Source organism: Triturus cristatus, chromosome 4_2 (assembly GCF_964204655.1).
Source record: "Triturus cristatus chromosome 4_2, aTriCri1.1, whole genome shotgun sequence".
NCBI lineage: Eukaryota > Metazoa > Chordata > Amphibia > Caudata > Salamandridae > Triturus > Triturus cristatus.
Window position 1 is genome coordinate 568,398,981 of NC_140586.1, and position 20,314 is coordinate 568,419,294.

Consider the following 20,314-nt stretch of genomic DNA (forward strand, 5'->3'; position numbering starts at 1 on the left):
TTGGATCTAAAAGAAGGGGCGTGGCCACCGTTATAGTGGTCTCGCATTTGCGAGAGTTTGAGCTCTTGGCATTGAAAACACAATGCCTTTTATATATGTGTTACTTTAAAAACACAAAAATAAAAGGCATTATAATTTTCATCGCCAATAGCTTAAACGCTCGCAAATGCGAGACCTCTTGCATTGAAAATGCTTGTTATTTGTGACTCGAGTATCACTTCCTAGGTGGGATTAAGCCGACAGTGCTGCACGATGCCACCTGCTGCCACACAGGAGTTATCTAAAACATCTCCGGATCCAGTTTTGTGCTTGTGGGGAGTAATATGGTGAGGAATCTGTGGTTAAATAGAGAGAGTATCAACCAGAAAAAGCGTTACTCAAGATGAGTAACCTGTTCATTTAGCACTATTAATCCTCATGTGAGATCTATAGAGGACTCACATCTAGCTCCACTATGACGGCGCAGAGTTAAAATAAAAAATTAAATGTCACACTGCAGCAGCGATGTTGCTAAAGGAATGGTGCAGATGACCGGCGCACTGCAGACACTCCATAATATTCATATTACCATCAGTAATATCAGTACTCCTGCATAGAAAAGTGAAGTAGCTTCCACAATTAGTTGTGCATCTATGTCGGAAACAAAAACATTTCTGCGAACAAGGTCTCATAGTGCTGAACAGTTAAAAGAACGTATGTTTTCAGGTGTCCAAATTGGTTCTAAACGACGCTAGAAACAATGAACAATTATATGTGAATTTCGTTATTGTAAGTTTTAGATAACAAATGTCGATATTTCCAATAAGATGTTATGCTTTTCTTTTTTTCTGTATATATTACATATTGATATATATATTAGGTATCTATTTTGTTTGACAACTATGTAATTAGAAGAAAATATTTTTCAAAATAAAATTTTTCTTCAGAATTGATGGTGTGTGATTTTAGTCCTTTATTGTCTTCCTTCTGCAGCTATTCTTACTACCTGTTGGGGCTAGGGTGGCACTGACACTTCATCAGGTCTGTCCTCATCAGGTATTATGCTAATGCCTTTCTGGTAGCATCGTTGTGCAAAAACAAGCTAGTTCTGCATGCTGTCTGTGGTGCTTACTGCAGAACTCCTCCACTTTTGTGCAAAGAAGTCTGATTTTAAGAGGCGAAACGTTTGTTCAGTAACTGGACACGTGCATCAGTGTGCTGCTACATTGTACATTCTTTTAATGGGAGTGCGTACATGAATGCATGGGGTCATTATCCGCAACCTTAAAGCATACCACTGTCACCTGAAGTATACCACTGTCACCTGAAGTGGTTAAACAACACTTAGTGTAATTTTCTATAAAAAAAATAAACCTATGGTATTATATTGGTTTTTATTTGTTGACCAAGCTAATAAATAGTTGTCTCCAAAATCACCCCTGGATAGATGTCTATATAATCCACAATGGCGAAACACGTTGGAATTGTGTATTCCTAGGGTATTTTGCCACTCTGAGCCCCTACCTTTTGTGAATGGCTTACCACCCAAACTCAGGAGTCAGTCATTTTTCAATGATTTGCAACCACATTATGGTCGTAATACATTAATACATCACGTACTGACACACAATTTGGAAGTGACTCCTATCTCATTTAGAAGTCGGTAAAAGTCTACTGACTTCTAAAATGGGATTAATACATAGTTAAAACCTATTTTGCTGTTGCCAATGCACCTATTTTGCAAATCGCATTTGTGACGGCGAAATAGGTTTGTACATCAGGCCCCTAGTTACTTATCCAGTTAAATAAGATATTGGAAGTCTTCCGACCTTCTGCACCCCACACCACCAGGCTCTAGGCTTCACTGTTCTTTTTCTCCTGTGCAGAAAGAAACTAAAGCTGTGGAGAGGCGGTATGGTATGTAAGCATACTTATGATGCAGGCATGCATTCAGGTCCCCAGTGGAGAGCAGTGTGTTAAAGTGTGTGTAACTAGTATCTGTTCACATAAACTCATGTTGTTAGGTTCAGTCATATGGAACCTTCTCGAACATTATTTTACAACAATAACAACCAGCATCCAAAGGTCCGCCAAACCCTTGTCTTTTATTTACTTGAATCCTCGTTTACCTTGTTTGCTAGGTCCTGTATGCTTCTGTAGGTTTAATGGCCAATTTTATTTGTAAAGTTACGTTTGACCTCCATTATTGTATTTATTTTTGTCACCTGTTAATATCTGAAATGTTACATTAAGACAGAATCCTCTAAATTCCTCCTGCTTTCATTGTAGGTCTTCGAATGTTGCTGAGCGATATAATTACACAGTGGAATTTAGTGGTGTAGGAGCACCACCAGCAGACGCTGGAGACGTTGGATTTTGTACTCAAATAGCTGTCTTTGTGAGGAACTATTTGGAGACTGATGAGATGGTTAACAAAAAGAGAGAGACACAATATGTCTACGAAACTGTAAGTTGTTGGGAGAGGCTTAAATACTTTTCAGACTAAGTTAGTCTGGTGGCATTGGTATTGCAAAGAACTTCTCTCTTCGTACAATGACTCTAGTAGCAGCCCTGTACATGCAAACTGTGCAAGACTTTCTTTTAACTGAAATATTGGTGGAGTACACAGCCTCATTCTATTTGAGACACTTTGCATCAATTGGGTCTTCTCATTAAATATGACATTTAAAGGCATCTCCTTTTAACTTCTGAAGACCGTGCCCTTTTTCGATATGAACAGGCATTCAATTAAAACGATCTAAGTGGATGAGCAGATGATGGCTCAAAACAGAATTTATCTGCTCAACCCAGTTCCCATGTTGCTACATACAAGCCTTCTTAGAGCCCTATTACCTAGTTACGCAATGACAGCTCTCGACTCGCAGGTTTTCACCAAGACGTTTATATGTATATATTTCTATCTATATATAGTAACGTAAAAAACACACACATATAATTTTAATTACATGGGTAAAACTTCTTATTGAATGTTTGCCACAGATTTATTTCAAAGGTCGTATTTTACAGAAAAGATGTCTTAACTGTGAATTATTTTCTGTAAGTTCACAGTGCTGAATTCATTTGCAGAATATTTACTTTCAATAACCAAATAAAAATGTTAAATGGGGGGATACCAGACTGTATATGTAGCTCGTAGATGTCCCAAAAAATGGTCTTGTGTGTGGACCTGTGGAACTCCTATCGTGGAGAAATATGTCAGCCTCCCTTGGCTCCCACAATGGATGACCCCCCCATCACCCTAGACCTTCCATCATGTATGATTGTATTCTGTAGTTTACCTACTATACCGCTGATGCCTATCGTATTGCTCCCTCTGTGATATCATTGCATTGCTGATGTTTGTTCTCTCAATAAAAAAGGTTTTACAAAAAAAAAATGGGGGGATAACACAGCATTTCTTACTTCTTTCAGTGTTGGTCAATAAAAAAACTTTCACAATGACAAGTACCGAGACAATCTCACCCTTGCAGGCCCATCCTAGATGCAAGCATCTACCAGTGAATTACCCAGCGTGTGAAAATAAACATTGTAAACGCAAAACCCTGCCAGCAAAGAGTTATACTGTCTCACATTGCTCTTTATTTTCGTTCTTTATATATGTGTTGGTAAGCCTCCTCTCTTTTTTTTTTTTTATTTTTTATTTGTCATAACAGAAAATATTACAGAGGTATGACGTTCAAGACGCCCGTCCCTCCCCCCAACCCCCAGTCTGTAAAACAGCGAGACAAATGGCACAAAAAAAAAGGGTAAACATAAGAGAATAGCACGGTAAGAATCAAAAGAGAAGAGAAAGGATAATGAAAGAAGGGCGGATACTGAGAAAAAAAATAAACCAAAGAAAAGAGAGTATAACAGTGAGGAGAAGAAAACAGTCAAGGGAAAGAACACAGGTCGGGTTAACCCGACTGCTCTAACCAAGATGTAAACTTTCCCCACACATCCAAACCCTTCTTCCGATTTTTGCGCCCTTGCCTGGCGTATACTGCTTTTTCTAGATGGTAAGTGGCCACTAGTCTGGCCAGCCACTGAGAGAAAGGTGGGGGATCAGCATCCAACCATGCTGAAGCTACACAGATCCTCCAGACTGCCATTGCAATGAATATTAAACCCCCAGTTTTGATCCTGGTGGTTTCAGACTGAGTACCCAGCATGATGACAGTGGGGGTTGGCACAATAATTTGAGTGGTGACTTCCCTTAAAAATTCTTGTATTTTGAGGAGGATTGGGGCGAGTTTAGGACAAACTGCAAAGATGTGAATTGAGTCGACCCCAAACTCAGAACACCGGGGACATAATGTCCCTTTGCCAACTCCCCATTTCGCGATTTTGCTAGGGGTAATGTAGAGAAAAAAAACAGTTTTAAAATGTTGTGCCTGTAATTTGGCCGACAGCAGAATATTTTGAGACAGTGCTAAGGAATTGAAGAATGTACTGTGTGAGGATTCAAGTTTAGTATACCATTTATCGGCAATCTTTGGTAGGTCATCTGGAGTTTGTCCGATTAGTATTTTATACAAAAGACCTATCCGAGGGGCCGTGTTGTCACGTAGTTTGTTAAGAAGTTCCACTTCCGTGAACCCTGCACTACCCCCAACCTTTCCGGAAAGAAAATTAGATATGGATAGGTACTTAAAAACGTCTTGGTCTTTCAAACTATATTTAAATTGCAGGTTTGTGAATGGTTTAACTCCATCGCTAGTAATGAGATCCCCAAGTTTCGTAATACCTGCCCTGTGCCAATCTAAAAAATAAGACCTGCCAAAAATAGCGGGAAGATTGCAATTTGTCATAATGGGAGAGTAAAAGTTAAATCTTCCCAGTCCAAATATTCTGCGGATATTACGGAAAACCATATATGAGTTCATTAACGTTTTGAATCTCACAAGTTTGTAGTATCCAAACGAAGTCTCTCGGAGGAGACAGCCCCAGTGTTCTTCCCACAGTAGAAGTTGGAAAGGCGAGGATAGGCCAGATGTTAGTAATAGGGGGGGTTCCCTCACCAGCTCAGAGCTGTATTGCAAGACTGCGGCCCAATAATAAAGCATAATATTGGGGAAGGCCCACCCACCCCGCTCTCTGGGAAGAGATAGTTGCCTTAAAGCCCTCCTTGGTTGTGAGTAAGCCCAGATAAACTGCGTGAATATTTGCTGGAATTTTTGTAAATTAGCTTTGCTGAATTCCAGGGGTACAGTACGAAAGAAGTAAAGAAGTTTAGGAAAATATGTCATTTTGATAACATTGCATCTCCCAACAAGTGTCAGATGTAGATTGTCAATTTGTTTGAGTGCCTTCTTGGTTTCTACAGCCAGAGGAGCTAAGTTATCGGTTACAATTTTGTCGATATTAGCAGATATAAGAACCCCAAGGTATTTAGCTTTTGGCACTATCCTAGCATCAGTCCAGGTGATTTCCCTGTTTATGATTATCTGGGTTTTATTTTTATTCAGAGCATAGCCCGAGATTTTCCCAAATTTTTGTGCCTCTAGCTCTAGTGCAAGTATGGCGTTTTCGGGGTCAGGGGATGTTATAGCCAAGTCGTCCGCATAAGCCATGATTTTAATGTTAATGCCCTGGATGCTAATTGCTAGGATGGCGGGATTCCTTTCAATTTGTTTGATGAATGGATCTAGGTAAAGAGCAAATAACAGAGGGGAGCAAGGACAACCCTGTCTGGTGCCCCGGGAGATGTTGAATTGGTCGGTAAATCTCCCATTAATGGAGACACAAGCCGTTGGTTTAGAATATAGCGCCTGTACTGACTGCGTAAGTCTAGGCCCAAAGCCCATCCTACCCATGACAGCCCACAAGAACCGCCAGGAGACCCGGTCAAAAGCTTTTTCAGCATCTAGTAAGGTTAGTGACATCGGGTCTCCTGCTACCTGCGCTGCGTCAAACAGGGTAATGGCCCGCCTGACGTGTTCCGTGGTGCCTTTTTTAGGGATGAAGCCATGTTGCCATTCTGAAACTAAGGACTCAACCACAGAGGAAATTCTGGATGCCAGTATTTTAGAAAAGACTTTGGAGTCACAGTTGATGAGTGTGATGGGTCTATAGGAACTCATCTCTAGTGGAGCCTTATCCTTTTTGGGGAATATGGAAATTCTAGCATTGGACCAGGAAGGAGGGAGGGAAGCCCCACTAAAGATAGATGTTACTACATCGGTGAAAAATGATTTAATTTGAGGGGCGAAGATCTTATAAAACTCTACAGGAATGCCATCCATTCCTGCAGCTTTCCCATCTGGTAAGCTAGCTAGAGCCTCCATAACTTCGTCCCAGGTTGGAGTGAGTTCTAACAGCTCGCTGTTATCAGAGTTAAGATGTCTAAGATCTATTTCACTTAAGTAGCTAGCTATCTCGCTTTTGAGTGAGCTTGCCACGCTACGGTTCTCCTCAGTGTATAGCTCGGTGTAGAAATCTCGAAATCCCTTCTGAATTGCATCAGGATTATTAGTCACATTCCCTGAGGTTAATTTAATTGCATGTATTTCATTGCTTGTGGACTGTTGCCTGGCTTTGACAGCTAAATGATGCCCAATGCAGTCACTGCATTCGTAATTGTTTTCCCGCAAAGTTGCCCACTTAGCTGCCGTTTTTTCCGCAAATACTGCTCCAACTTTTGCTTTAGCAAGGACTACCTCCCTTTGGGCGTTTTCGGTATCCTGTCCAGACTTAACCACTAGGACCAGATTTGTTTCTGCTATCCTTAGTTTTTCCTGTAGGTCACTAATTAACAACTTCTCCTTCATGTTTTTCCTTGCTGAGAAGTTCAAGGTTTCGCCCCTGATCCCAGCCTTTAATGTGTCCCAGACAGTCATCGTGGAGGCAGTTCCGATATTAATTTCCAGAAATTCCTGAATCCAACCTTGCATATGTGTCCTGTAGTCTGTGTTTTGTAACAGGGCTCTCTCGAAGCTCCATCTAGGTGCCTCCTTCCAATTCCCTAATCCCTTAATGTTTACTATAAGAGGGTTGTGATCTGACAAAAAACGAGGTGCAGTGTCTATGGTACAATTGCTAAGCAGTGAAGATGAAGCAAAAAAATAATCTAATCTAACAAAAGTATTATGTGGGGCTGAAAAAAAGGTGTAGCCAGGTTGCGTAGGGTTTAAGCTGGCCCAGATATCACTCAACCCATGGATCTGGGCTAAGTTAACTAGTGCTTGGAATACTCGGGGCTTTCTGCCTTTGTATCTCCATTTACTGTCAGTTTTCCAATCAGAGGGCAAATGTATGTTAAGGTCGCCGCATAGGATGATGGGAGTGGGCCAGTGGGCAAGTTCCCCTGAAACCATGTTAATAATCCCTGGGTCATCTACATTACTACCATACAGTGAGCAGAGGGTAAACGGAGAGTTGGAGGAGAGGTGGCACTCAGCTATTACCCATCGGCCCAATGGATCTGATTTAACCCGAGGATTGCTAAGAGAGAGTCTTCTGTCCGCCAAGATTCTGACCCCTTTTGTCTTGGCACCCTGTGTGGTAGCCCCTACGACTTTGAACCCTAGCGTGTCTAATAGGTGTTTCTGTGAACCCTCTATGTGGGTTTCCTGGAGGCAGGTAATGTTGCCCCCTAGAGAGCGCAACCCCTGAGCAACATTTTGCCTTTTAGAGATATCATTCAGTCCACAAATATTAACAGAGACAAACCTAAGTGAGTCTATCTTAGCCATCTAAAATATTGAAAAAATAAAAGAAGAGTTTTACCTTGCTCAATGTCTTAACAAGTAAGTACGGAGATATGTGCATGCCTAAGAGTACCTTTAATTCTTTTGTGCCATTTCTAGTGCCCGTCCCGACCCCCCAGCCCTCCCCCCCCATCTTCAGAGAAATCAGGGATAACCTGAGTGATGATAGTCAGTCAAGAGCCCCAGCCGTCTACCACGCCTAAAAAAGAACTAAGTTAAGCTTTCAATCGGCTAGTTGCCCCTTATTTAGAGAAAAAACGGAAAAGACAATCGAGAAAAACAAAGGGTTGTCTACTATATCCGTTTTAAAGTTCAAAAAAGCCATAATCCGACCATTATCATGTCATGGCCCTTAGAGGTTTGCAAGTTGAAAAAGAGTATAGGTCGTGAATAAGAACAGAGAGATGATTATTGAGGCAGAGAAAGAAAAAAGAAAGAGTGGGCTTTTCAACCAGGGTTCTTTCTGGATTTCAGCTCATTTAAGTGTTCGCCAGCCTTTATTTCGGATAGGAAGACCTTAGCGCCTCCGTTAAAGATTACTTTGAGTCTAGCAGGGTTCATTAAGTAAACTTCGGCCCCCAGCTGCTGGAACGGAGAGATCAGTTGTCTCAAACGCCATCTCCGCTCTACTGTCTGATGGCAAAAGTCAGGTTTGGCAAAGAATGTTATTCCATTGGACCCTTTCTTAGAGTTAGGGCGAGCCTGATCATAAATTAACTGTTTCAGAAGAAAGTTGCCAAAATAAACCAGGAATGCCCTTGGCTGTCCTCCGGTGGTATTGCCCCGATCATGTTGTCGTCTCTGGTTGAAGGGGAAGTGGTGCGCCCCCTGCACCTCGTGATCCCAATCCCAGCCCTGTTGGTCAGGGAAAGAGTCCTGCAGGAGTTTCACGATGAAGCGTCTGGGATCGTCTCCTTCCTTCCCCTCCGGAATACCGAGCAAGCGAAGATTGTTCCTGCGTTGGCGGTTTTCCTGGTCCTCCATCTTAGACATTAGGTCTACCAGACAGGCGGTGTTGGATTCGCTCTGTTGCTTGGCTGCCACGGATTCGGTTTCTAAGTGCTCGGTACGTGCTTCTATCATGGAGACGCGGTCGCTAATATCGGTGCAGGTTTTATTCAGTTTTCTTAAGCCTCCTTGAAGTTTCTTGGCGGCGCTTTTGGCTGCACGATTGTCGGCCCGAACCTCCTCCTGAAACTCTTTTATGGAAGCTAGGATAGAAGTGAGGGATGGCTCAACCAGGTCAGAAGGCAGATTTTTTGTAGACCCCCGCTGTGTTGTATTGGGATCGTCCTCGTCCAGAAGATAAGACATATGAGAGTCTGAGTAGTCCCATTTCAACTGGCTGCGCCGCTTGTTCTTGCTTCTTGGTTTCTTTGGTCGCGGAACTGTGCCAGTGTCCTGATTTGAGGCCTCACTGTCTCTTTCACTTGTGTTGGACCCACCCTCGCCCGAGGAGCTGGGTGTGCTATCTGAGACAGAATAGAAATGCTCAGGCCCTGCTTCAGGGGTCCAGGGAGCTTGTGCGCCAAGAGGAACCTCTAGGCGTTGAATACAATTAGCAGTACCGAGTGACTGCGTTTCTGGCGCGGTGAAAGGAGAGCCAGGGATCGCAACATTGGAGCCATTGGAGCCATTGCCGAGTTCCTGCGCTGAAAAGGGCAGAATTAATAAAGTTTGTTCCATAGGTTGATGCGTAGTTGCCCCTTTAATATGAGGTGCACAGGGAAAAGTGTCTGAGGTTATAGCAGAATCTAGACACCTCAGCGATGTGCCGTTGGAGCTAAGGCCAGCGTCGATGCTAGGTTTTTCCCTGGATCCGATTTCTGTTGGTGCAGTCTCCTGGTTGATCGCAAAGCAGTCCTCTTGCGGCGGACCGGGTACAAAAGCTGGTGCGACCAGCGTGGTTAGTGGGGCCGTGGGAGCACTCTCAGTTGGGAGCGCAAGAACTTTGGGAATAACGCCTGATGATTGAGCTTTGACTCCCTTAAAAAGTTTTGTAAGCGGCCCACCCCCCCCTGCCTTACCCAGCAGTTTTTTGTTTCCACTAACCTCTTGCCTGGGTTTGACAGTCCCATCAGCTGATGCAGCATCCCTAGGCTCTTTGGGCTCTAGAATGGCAGCTGTCTTGGTTTTGCCTCCTTTCCTGGCCCCCCGCGCGCTCATGTCGGGGCTGCAAGGATTGCTGTTCGATGTGGCTGAAGGAGCGGTAAACAGCAATGTCCAGATCAAGGCCGCGGTACAGCACCGACCAGGTGGAGGCAGGGGATCCGTTGGATGAATAAAGAAGTGAAGAGTAGCCTTAATTTTCGCCTCGGAGTCGGAGCCACATCCACGTAATGAGAGCCGAAATTCGTGTCTTCCCCGTGGCAGCCTCAGCGTTCTCTGTGTTCTCAGCGCCGGCATCGGATTTGCAGGGCGCAGGGCAGCTAGCCGATCGCTCCCGCGTCTGGCGTGAGCAGCCGAGCGGCGCGAGCGCTCAAGCCGACTTCATCTTGCTCTCCGGCATCCAGCCCTCGGAACGGTAAGCCTCCTCTCTAGGGCCACTTCCCAAACTGAAGGTCGCAAGCCAAGCCGATTTGCTTGTGTACCGCGAAGGTCCTGCTCTTCAGAAGGTGAAGGAACAATGACTAAAGATGACTTTACATTTTACAATTGACTTGTCACATTTGCTTTGCTTCAAAGACAAAGTTCAAATGTCAGGCTGCGTTTTGACAAATTGCTGCCCATTCATTAACGTGGAGATTGATGTTTTTTGTCTTTCTCTGACTGCAAAGAAAGAGAAGTTTTTAAAGTGAACTTAGTGACAATGTTCATAGGGTACATGGAGTGTGAAACGAAAGGCTGTAGGGTGTCATTTTTTTTGTAACACACAGCAACATTTAAATACCCGTAAGTAAACAGTACAGATATTTCAGCTGTTAGGAAAGCAGAAGTGAACCACATTTTGTTTTAACTTCTGAGGTGTGATAGAAACAAAGATTTTGATAGGATCAAAACAAATCAAAACACTTTACTTGGAGAAGTGCGAATGATAAATATTCACTGAAACCCAATTATAATTTGTGTGCTAAATAGTTTTATCAGTAAAACTGTATGTCTTTACACATTTAGTGGCCATTTCAATGGAAAATGGCCTGTCTAAATCACAGTGCGATGCCACACGATGCTTTTGTAATATATTTGCAACAGTGTGCTCCAAAATGCACCAGCTGCATACTACGCTCTCACCTCGCTCCTGCTGAATACACTTGTTCTTTGTGTGAAGCTAGGATTTTTCACAATCCCTATGACTTCAGTGATGTAACATTGATGTCAGTACCCCACTCTAAAAATTATTCCAGCACTTCTGGGGCATAGTTGCTGAACTATGTTCTGGGGCATAGTTGCTGAACTATGTTCTATAGTCCAGTTTTGAAAACAAACCCTTGCAGGTATTCCCAATCAAGTCTCCGAGTGAACCTTCCAGTATTTCTTCCTGCTCTGTTTTTTACTTCACAAAGCTATTTCAACTTAGGATGTGCTCACTATTAGTGATCATACACAATCATCCCAATTGTGTCTTGTGTATAACTTTCACACACAAATTGAGAAACATGGATGAGGCCTAAAGGCCAGAACTGCTAACTTTGGATCTGGGGATCCAGGTTCGAGTCCTGGCTTTGGCTCAGCTTCCTTTTATTCTGAATCAAATCATGTAATCTTCTGTGCTTAAAATAAAATGTATCTGACCTTGTGTAATGTAATCTGGTGCTCATGCGAAGCGCTTCAGTGTCCTTGTACTGGGTTCATGCTATTTAAAACTGCAAAAAAACCTATATATATATATGTATATGTATATATATATATATAAAATCACCACTGTGCCTTGTTTTGACACAAAATGGATATGAAGCCTTACCCCATACTCTGCTGCAGAAAAGTTTTTTCACATTTGCTAAAATCACTGCTCTTAACACTAGGTTTTATAGAAGCCTTGCTTGTGATTTTAGTGACTAGATGCCACATGCCAGCACCCCACTCTGAAAAGTGTTCCAGCTCTAGACTCCAGTGCGGCTCTCCATCTGCCACCTTTATATGCAGATCAATATCTTGGCCACAGTCCAATAAATACATATTGATGAGTGTGGTCAAAGTTGTGACATTCACAAACAATTGCTGTTAGAGAAGAACACGAAAAATTATAAAGAGTATTTTTTTTGGATAATTCACAGTGATTTGAAGATATGTCTAGTATTACATAAAAAAATCGCCTCTGCCTCCTGTCTGTTAAAGCTAGATGGGTTGCAACTGTTTCTCGTTCTATAAATTGGGTTGTGGTTCTAAAACGTTTGGGAGTCACTGCTCTAATGTTAATAAAATATAAGAAAAGCACATTTTAGAATGCATTCTTAATTCAGGATTCTGAACGTTGCAGTTTAGAAGGGGCATAACGAGGTAATGCTTTGTATTTACAGTGTTCCACGTTGCAATGTCTCCAGTGTCGCAGTTTTCCCTGCACACATTTTTCCGGTCTGTATGCTCGACTCGTAATCCCCAATCAGGAGCAAACTCTTATTTGTCTCTGGAATTGAGATTTGTATGGCACTAGTATGCTCTGTTTTCTCAGCCTCTGTAATTTTATTTTAGACTTCTCTAACACACTGACTCAAGTAACTTGTGTGGACACCCACAAGCTATTATCCTTGCGGTGCACCCTTGTCTTCAAAAAACATATATTACTTATGGTTATAGCACCACACCAAATACATTGTCGAACACTTCTCTACATTTTAAAACAGAAAGCTTTAGGAGACAACAATATCTTCATTCTGAAGTCGCAAACATATCTTAAGGTCTATGGCTCACTATTCTCTAACATCCGATTTCCAGACCTTTTACTTTTAGCTACAGTGTTGACTATATTGTATTAAATTTATTTTCACAGTGTCATAGTGAAGTTACCTTGTTATTCGTGTAAGTGATGAATCGCTATTTGTATTTAAAAGCCTCTGTTACATGTTGCATTTACCAGTCAGTAAAATATTTATTTTATCTTTAAAAGGTTTTCAAAATAGTGTACCCAAGCCTCCATGATGAGAAATATCTTCAGATTGCAGTCATTAATGAAACTATGTACCAAGTGCATAGAATTAAGAGACTTCTTTGGAACAATTTGCAGCTTGAGGCTAAAGAAGTTCATGACCTACAGTTTGATTCTGATCACACATATTTGACACATGGACTTGGAAATGAATGGTCTAAAAATGATATTCCTACAGAGGCAGAAAGCAGCATCCAGAAAAGAGGACTTGAGCCATATATGCGAAAAAATAATGTTTATGTTCCTCTGGCCTATCTGTTTTCTATTCCCAAAGTGAAAAACCTTTGTGGCACATATGATATTCTACTAAAGATGATAACTGGCAAAGTTACACTCAACCATGATGGATCTGCTGTGAAACTCAAGATTGATCTTGAAAACGAGAATTATTTTTTGTAAGCTGATTAGTTACTCTTTTGAAGCAATAACGTTGCAGGAAATAATCGGTTCTATTTTTATTTCAAGTGGACAAAATTTGTAAAATGAAGTTTTATTTTTAGTCCTGCAAGAAATCATGCTAACCAGGTGTGTTACATCAGTGACTTCTCATAAAATACTCAATTTATAGTATGATGTCATGATTACTATTTCAAGTTTATATTATTTACATCCAACGTATTTGTGCCTAGTGCTAGTAAATGGTTTATAAGCCAAATGAGCAGTGCTGTTGTGTATGGGTACACATAAACATGTTAAGGATATAGTTTCTGATGATACTTCAATTGCTCACCATTAGTATTTCCCCAGAATGGATATGGAAATTTTCTTAGCAGGGCTCCTGCGCATTTCATGCTGTATTCAGTATATGAGCTATTAGGGACTTTGGTCACGCCCACCACTTTTGTTTGGTTAGTTGGGCTGCTTTTTAATATACCTTTTCTCTGGTTGGTTAATATTATACATCTGTCCCTCCTTTTGCTTCTTTGTTCCCTCTCAGCGGACATCACCAGTTGATTCTTTTGGTTGGCCGACTCTGGCCATGTCTTGACACCTCACTTGCACACTCCCGTCACTTGCAAATGCAGCATCCACGCCGTTATCTGGAGGGGGAACGTTTAGGCCCTTTTCTACAGGCCGCTGGGCTGCTGAAGAACGTCATGGAATCCGGAGGGATGATCACGATTAAACAAGCATTTGCAATGCAATAGGTCTCGCTTTACTGAAAGTTTGAGCTATTGACATTGCAAATAATAATGCAACGGCAGTAGCTCAAACTTTCAGTAATGCGAGACTTATTTAATTGCAAATGCTTCTTATTCAATGGCTTTCCTTCTCCATCTTGTATTTGTCCCTCTCCTGGAAGATATTTTCATGACTTTTGACTAGATTATTTGTATCCTTCCATAGCTTACTTTTAGGGAATTACTTTTTTATTTTTCTTTCAGCATGTCACGGGAGTGTATTTTCTAGCTTTCTCCCTTGTGTGATGTTGCTTTATCAATGGTAATTAAAAAATGGAAACCTCAGATGCGAGCTCTTAAAACAGCATTTTTTGTTTGAATTCGAATTGATATTTTCAGGTATGTGTACAGCATTGCAATTGCTCCATTAATTGCCAGCAGCGGATTTCCCAAAGTGTGGATGATTTCCACTTTTCATGCGTGGATGGCATTGCAATGGTTGGAAGCAGGGTTTTGCTTTTATTGCCACATGTATTCAAAGAGGCATAAAATGTCAATATTTCATCTGTCATGACCTTGAACTGTTATGCCAACCCTGACCAGAGTTTTGTTGAATTCAGATGACTGATTACTGCCTTCCCATTAAAGTATGCTAATTAACTTTTTCTTTCTTATTGAGGTATGCAGTTTTTACCTACTTATAAATAGATAAACACACACTGATATCAGCTTATATATAGACAAACAGCATTCACCCATAGTAACCGCATGGAAGAGCCAGGGTCCCCTCGCGCTGCGGCCCTTGGTGGTAATGAGCGAGCCCCTGCATCCAGCTGAGAGATGGACCGCAGCTTGTGTGAGCTGCCTGGTCATGTGCAAAGACGTGAGGCCTGGAGGCTCCTGGGGACAATTGCATGCAGGGCCCGCCTCCCTGATGGGTGCTAATGATAGCTGGTGCGGCTGAGTGGTTATGAGGAGCAGAAGGCCCTAGAGGGGGCTCTCTTTGTGTCGGTGGGCAGCCGTGGAGATCAGATAGTCTGTCTCTCCTACCTGATACTTGACACAGAAGCAGACTCGCTGTGGATGGGGCACTGAGTGATGCCGGGAAATTCTTTGACTATGCCAGAAGTACAGTTCTCCCTGGGGCTGGGAATCAGGCTAGGAGGACAAATGAGAAGGGAGGGGGGGGGGATACGATGCCTGGCTGGTGGACTTACAGTAACGCAACGGGTGTGTGAGAGGGCTTTGCTGGCTGTCCTGGGGCTCTTTGGAGATGGTGCTTTTCGGAGGAGACTACGGCGTGGGAGGTCACCTGCAATAGCACACGTGCAATGTATACGGAGAGACAGACCGAGAGGAGAACCATTGGGGGCCGCTGGTGGTCAAGAGTTTGGCTTCACAGCATGGACAGTGCAATACGACGAGCGTGAATCCAAGTTGCCCTTGCCCCTCCTGAGGGACACCCAATGATCGCATCTTCCTGGGTCACAATCAGTGTCAACTGGGTTTAGTGTAAAGCAGGCTCTCTCTCCCCCTCGCCAACGCTGGGCGGTCGGCTTGGATATTCACCATGGTTAAGCCCAATGCCCCCAAACCATCTCCACCATCAAAAACTATTATGGACATGCTGACTGCCTCCTCCCCACAGTGGCGGACTCGATCCGTAAACTGGATGCCATGTTGGAAAAACATACAGGAATATTCAATAAAATCCACCAAGCCATTCATGACTCGAAAACGGCCATAGAAGCCCAGCTGGGAGCAATTCAAATGGAAACAGGGTTACTGAGAGCCGACCATGCAAAGCTGGTAGACAGACTAGATGACGCAGAATCGTCCCTGATTTAGTTGTGCCCCACCATGGTGACCATGCTTGATCAGCTAAAGACTTTGCAGACCGAGGTACGGGAGCGGACGGCAAGAGCTGAGCATGTGGAAAGAAGATCTTGATACAACAATGTCCACTTCCTAGACTTCCACGAAAAATCGAAGGGTCCCAGCATGGAGTTGGTACTAGAAGACTGGCTGACTTCTTCAGTGTGGGCCGTTCCGATCCCAAAAGTTATTTTCCATTGAAAGGGCACACAGGATCCCGGGTCGGCTATTAAACTCCCCCAAACCCGTGGACTCCTCTGTACCCAGTGATTGCACGGTTGCTGAGCTTTAGAGACCAGGACCTACTATTGCAAGTGTTCCGGGCCAGGGGGCCTTGGAAATACAATGGGATCGCCATTGTGGCTATCCATATTACACGACTGAGGCATAGAGAAAATGCAACACCTTTGGGGCGGTCAAGGCGCAGCTTCGGACTATGAGGGTGTCCGCTGCTCTACTCTTTCTGGCGATGCCCCGAGTGGTGGACTCCGATGTCTCCCACTTTTTCAACACACCGGAGGAAGCCTAGTTGTGGTTGAAACCACGTGTTGGGGTCAGAACGGTACTACTTTGCAGCCTGCAGATGCTTGCAGAGCAGATGCAGGTAGCTGAGAGAAAGGCAGTGAAAGAACTGGGAGCCCAGGCCCGTAAGACTTTATGGAAATAATACAGGGACGAGACACACCGGCTTAGTAACATTGACTACTAATCGCATCTCTCTAGGCGGCACGCTGAGGGTGACAAACCGGAGTGTATCCAAGCGTCGCTGTTGAAGTCCAAAACTGTGATAGGAGCGATTTGCGATGCTAGTGGTCTCACTATCAATACGCAAGCTGAAATCAACCTGGTCTTTGCAGACTACTATGAGCTACTGTATGCTGCAGTCCCCCCTCCCCTGCCCTCCCCACAGGGCCGGACGGAGACCAAGTTCGGGCATATGTGCGGTCAGCCGCAATACCACAGTTTAATCCACTACAGAGGCAAGAGCTGAAGGAGTCCCTACAATTAGAAGGGTGGCTGTCTGGCATATGTTTTGTAATAACGTGGGTACCCAGTGGAATATTGCGTCACATATAGTGCAACTCTAGCTCCCAACTTGCTTGAGGTCTATTCGAGGCGCACCGAGAGGGCACTCTGACGGCTCTCTGTGAGGCCCTTATTGTCGTGTTACCTAGGTCTGATAGGGATCACCTCGAAGTGAGTTTGTACCACTCACTATCAATGTTGAACATTGATTATATGGTTTTGAGTAAGATTCTTGCGGATAGACTGCTACCTGTGTTGCCAACTCTGGTGCATTCTGACCAGAATGGTTTCATTCCACAGCGAGCAACCTTCTACACCCACAGACTGTGCCACATTATGGGCACCCTTAAAGGGGCTGTTGACCTTCCGATAGCGGTGTAATTGGACATCGAGATTGCGTTTGAAACCTTGAGTTGGTCCTACCTGTTGCTTGTGCTGGAAGGCCTGGGGCTGGGTCAAATTACTATACACGACTCAGCAGGCTAGGGTGAGAACGGGTCACCAGATATTGCATACATTTCCAATTGGCCGTGGCACCCATCAGGCTTGCTGGGTATCACCCATGATTTCTGCCTTGGCAATGGAGCCCCTAGCCTACCTACTAAGGGCATGGGGCCCGGACTGGAGAATAGCCGTGGGGGTAGACTGGCACACGAGATCCCTTTATGACAATGATGCCCTAAGACCATCAGCAGGTGTTACGGAGCGGCTCGAGCTATTCAAACTCTTTAGGAAAATAACTGGCCTCAAGATCAACTTTGTTCCCCCTCTTCGAATGGACCAGGCAGAGAGAGAGTGTGACGGACTGAGTAATTGCCCTGGTGTATGGAAACCTTCAGCTACTTGCGGTTGTAATGTATACCATTCGGACAGGAAAAGAGACCCAATTGATGGACGGAATGCAGAACAAATCAAAACAATTACCCCCAGTCAAGAGATCTGGGTTAAATCCATCATTCTTTTGCTCCCCATGCCAGCCCAATTTAGACCTGGCCATATGCAAATCAGTCTTGACCCTGTGCCTCATTGGAACAGTCCAGCCCGAACTGCCAAGCCAGGTCCTCCCTGGACCGGAAACAAACATCCTAGAACCGGTTGAATGTATGACATTGTTCTGCATTCTGTCCATCAACTGTTTTTACCATTCGGACCGGCGGGGAATTTTCTGGATTCCATCAGCCACATTGTAACGCCCTGAACGTCTCAGGATCGTTTAACAGACACGACAATGAGGACGCAACCACTTGTGAAGGGTTAGTTCTTTTAATGAAGGCAAATAAAATACAAAGAACAAACAAAAGTTATAGTCACTGGAATCCTCCAGGCTAAGTACGTTACCAGCCCACAGCACGGATGGTCCTAACCGTCCTCTGCATATACGCCGATCCCGGCGTATGCCAACAGAGGGCAGAAATGAAATGGCCGACAATGCCAATCGGTAGGCTGTGAGGGGCACGAAGAGTGTTGGGGAGAATCGAGGAGTCAGGGAAACACCCAGCCGGGGTCTCTACCTGAAGGGAGCAGCCGCTCAACCTCTTCCTCAGACTGCACCGGGACGCGGAGTCACCTCCTGGTGATGCGTCACCGATACCCCAATCACAAGCAAGAAGACTGAACCGAGAGCAGCCGCTCGATCGATCCTGTGGACTTCCGAGTCTGTAACGCGGCAAACACCTCCTGGTGTGCGTTACAGCTGGCAGTCCCTGTGTCTCTGGTCGGGCTGGGAGTTACGACTCCAACCAGCAAAAGCGCCACTGCGCTTGGACTCAGCCGAGTCAAAAAGCGAAGCTCAATGGTTGACCGGTAGAGCTTCCGGGTCCTTCACAGGTGACGATGGGGCAAGACACGGCCCAGGGAGTAACGACTCGACCTACCTCCGTTCTTGCCTTACTGGAGCACCACTCCGGAACACTGCTCTTCACTAAGCAGGTACGTCGGTGTAAACACAATATCCGACAGCCTTGTACCTCCCGGTTCCTCCCTTTATAGGGCGTGTTTTCCTTGAGTTATGTAACAGCTCTCCTGTTTACATAAGGGCGTGTTTCCCTTGAGTTATATAACAGCTCTCCTGTTTACATAAGGGCGTGTTTCCCTTGAGTTATGTAACAGCTCTCCTGTTTACATAAGGGCGTGTTTCCCTTGAGTTATGTAACAGCTCTCCTGTTTACATAAGGGCGTGTTTCCCTTGAGTTATGTAACAGCTCTCCTGTTTACATAACCTCTCAACCGCTAAGCATCCTGGGAGATGTAGTCCGTTTTCGCTGGTTACCGTTTTTCTCCCCTCGTATGACAGGAATTCTTGACAGTACATCCTCCCTCTCAGCGGCTCCCCACGGGTCCAGCGCTGGCAGGAAAACGCCGATGGAACAAGGAGACCAAGCGCGGAGCATGAACCCCTTCAGCCGGTTCCCATGAATGCTCCTCCGGGCCATAGCCTTTCCACGCAACCAGGTACCACAGCTTCCCCCTGCGCCATTTGGACGCCCGTATGCCCGACACTTCATACTCCACCTCCGACTCCACGCATACCGGCCTAGGTGTCCCAGACGGCTTGGAGGGTGCTGGTTTGAGCAATGATACATGAAATACAGGGTGTATCCGCAATGACTGGGGCAAGCACACCTTCACGTTCACGGGACCCATACACTTGGTAATTCGATAGGGGCCCATGTACTTGGGATGGAACACACTGTTCTTTCGAAACCTCATGTTTCTTGTGGATATCCAGACGTAGTCTCCAGTGCGGTACAGTGGCCCGGGCCTTCTCTTCCTATCTGCCGCAGCCTTGTATCTTCTCTTGGCCTCTATTAGGACAGCCCGTGAGCGCATCAACGTGTCTTTTATGTGTGCCACCCTGTCCGCTGTGGCGGGAATCCTGTCCTCTCTGAACGGATGTAGAAATGGCAAGAACCTGGGATGTTGGCCATAGTTGCTATAGAACGGAGATGACTGTGTGGAGCTGTGAGTGGCGTTGTTATAGGCTATCTCTGCAACCCATAGCAAGTCGACCCATTCTTCCCTGCCCTGGTCCACAAAACATCGCAGATACTGTTTGAGCGTTTGGTTCAGGCGCTCGGTTTGGCCGTCCGTTTGAGGGTGGTAGCTGGTGGACAGGGCGGTCTTAACATGCAGCGCAGTGCACCAAGTCTTCCAGAATTGCGCAGTAAACTGCGACCCCCGGTCCGACACGATCACCCCAGGTAATCCATGCAGTCGTACCACATTCTTTAGGAGTAGTGACGCCAATTCCCCGGCCGTAGGGACTCTCTTGCAGGGGATGAAGTGCCCCATTTTCGTCAAGTAATCCACCACCACCAGTATTGCCGTCATCCCCTGGTCTACCGGTAGGCCCACCACGAAGTCCAGTGATATGCTATCCCATGGTCTATCCGGGGTCGGAAGTGGATGTAAGAGCCCTTGGGTTCGGCCATGGTCGGCCTTCATGGTAGCACACGTAGGACACTCCTGTCCCCACCTCCTGACATCCACTCTCATGGTTGGCCACCAGAAATGCCGTCCCA

General features: G+C 44.8%; 1 protein-coding gene across 10 annotated transcripts in view; it reads left to right on the forward strand.

Annotated features, from left to right (window-relative positions):
• Window positions 1-14,239, forward strand: part of HENMT1 (HEN methyltransferase 1) — a 660,905-nt gene extending 646,666 nt beyond the window's left edge. For all 10 annotated transcript variants that reach the window (XM_085602234.1, XM_085602229.1, XM_085602237.1 and 7 more), the window contains 2 exons: window positions 2,269-2,446; window positions 12,733-14,239. In XM_085602234.1, the coding sequence (XP_085458360.1) occupies window positions 2,269-2,446; window positions 12,733-13,170 (616 nt within the window). In that variant the 3' untranslated portion in view covers window positions 13,171-14,239. The remainder of the gene's footprint in view (window positions 1-2,268; window positions 2,447-12,732) is intronic.
• Window positions 14,240-20,314: the final 6,075 nt, after the last annotated feature.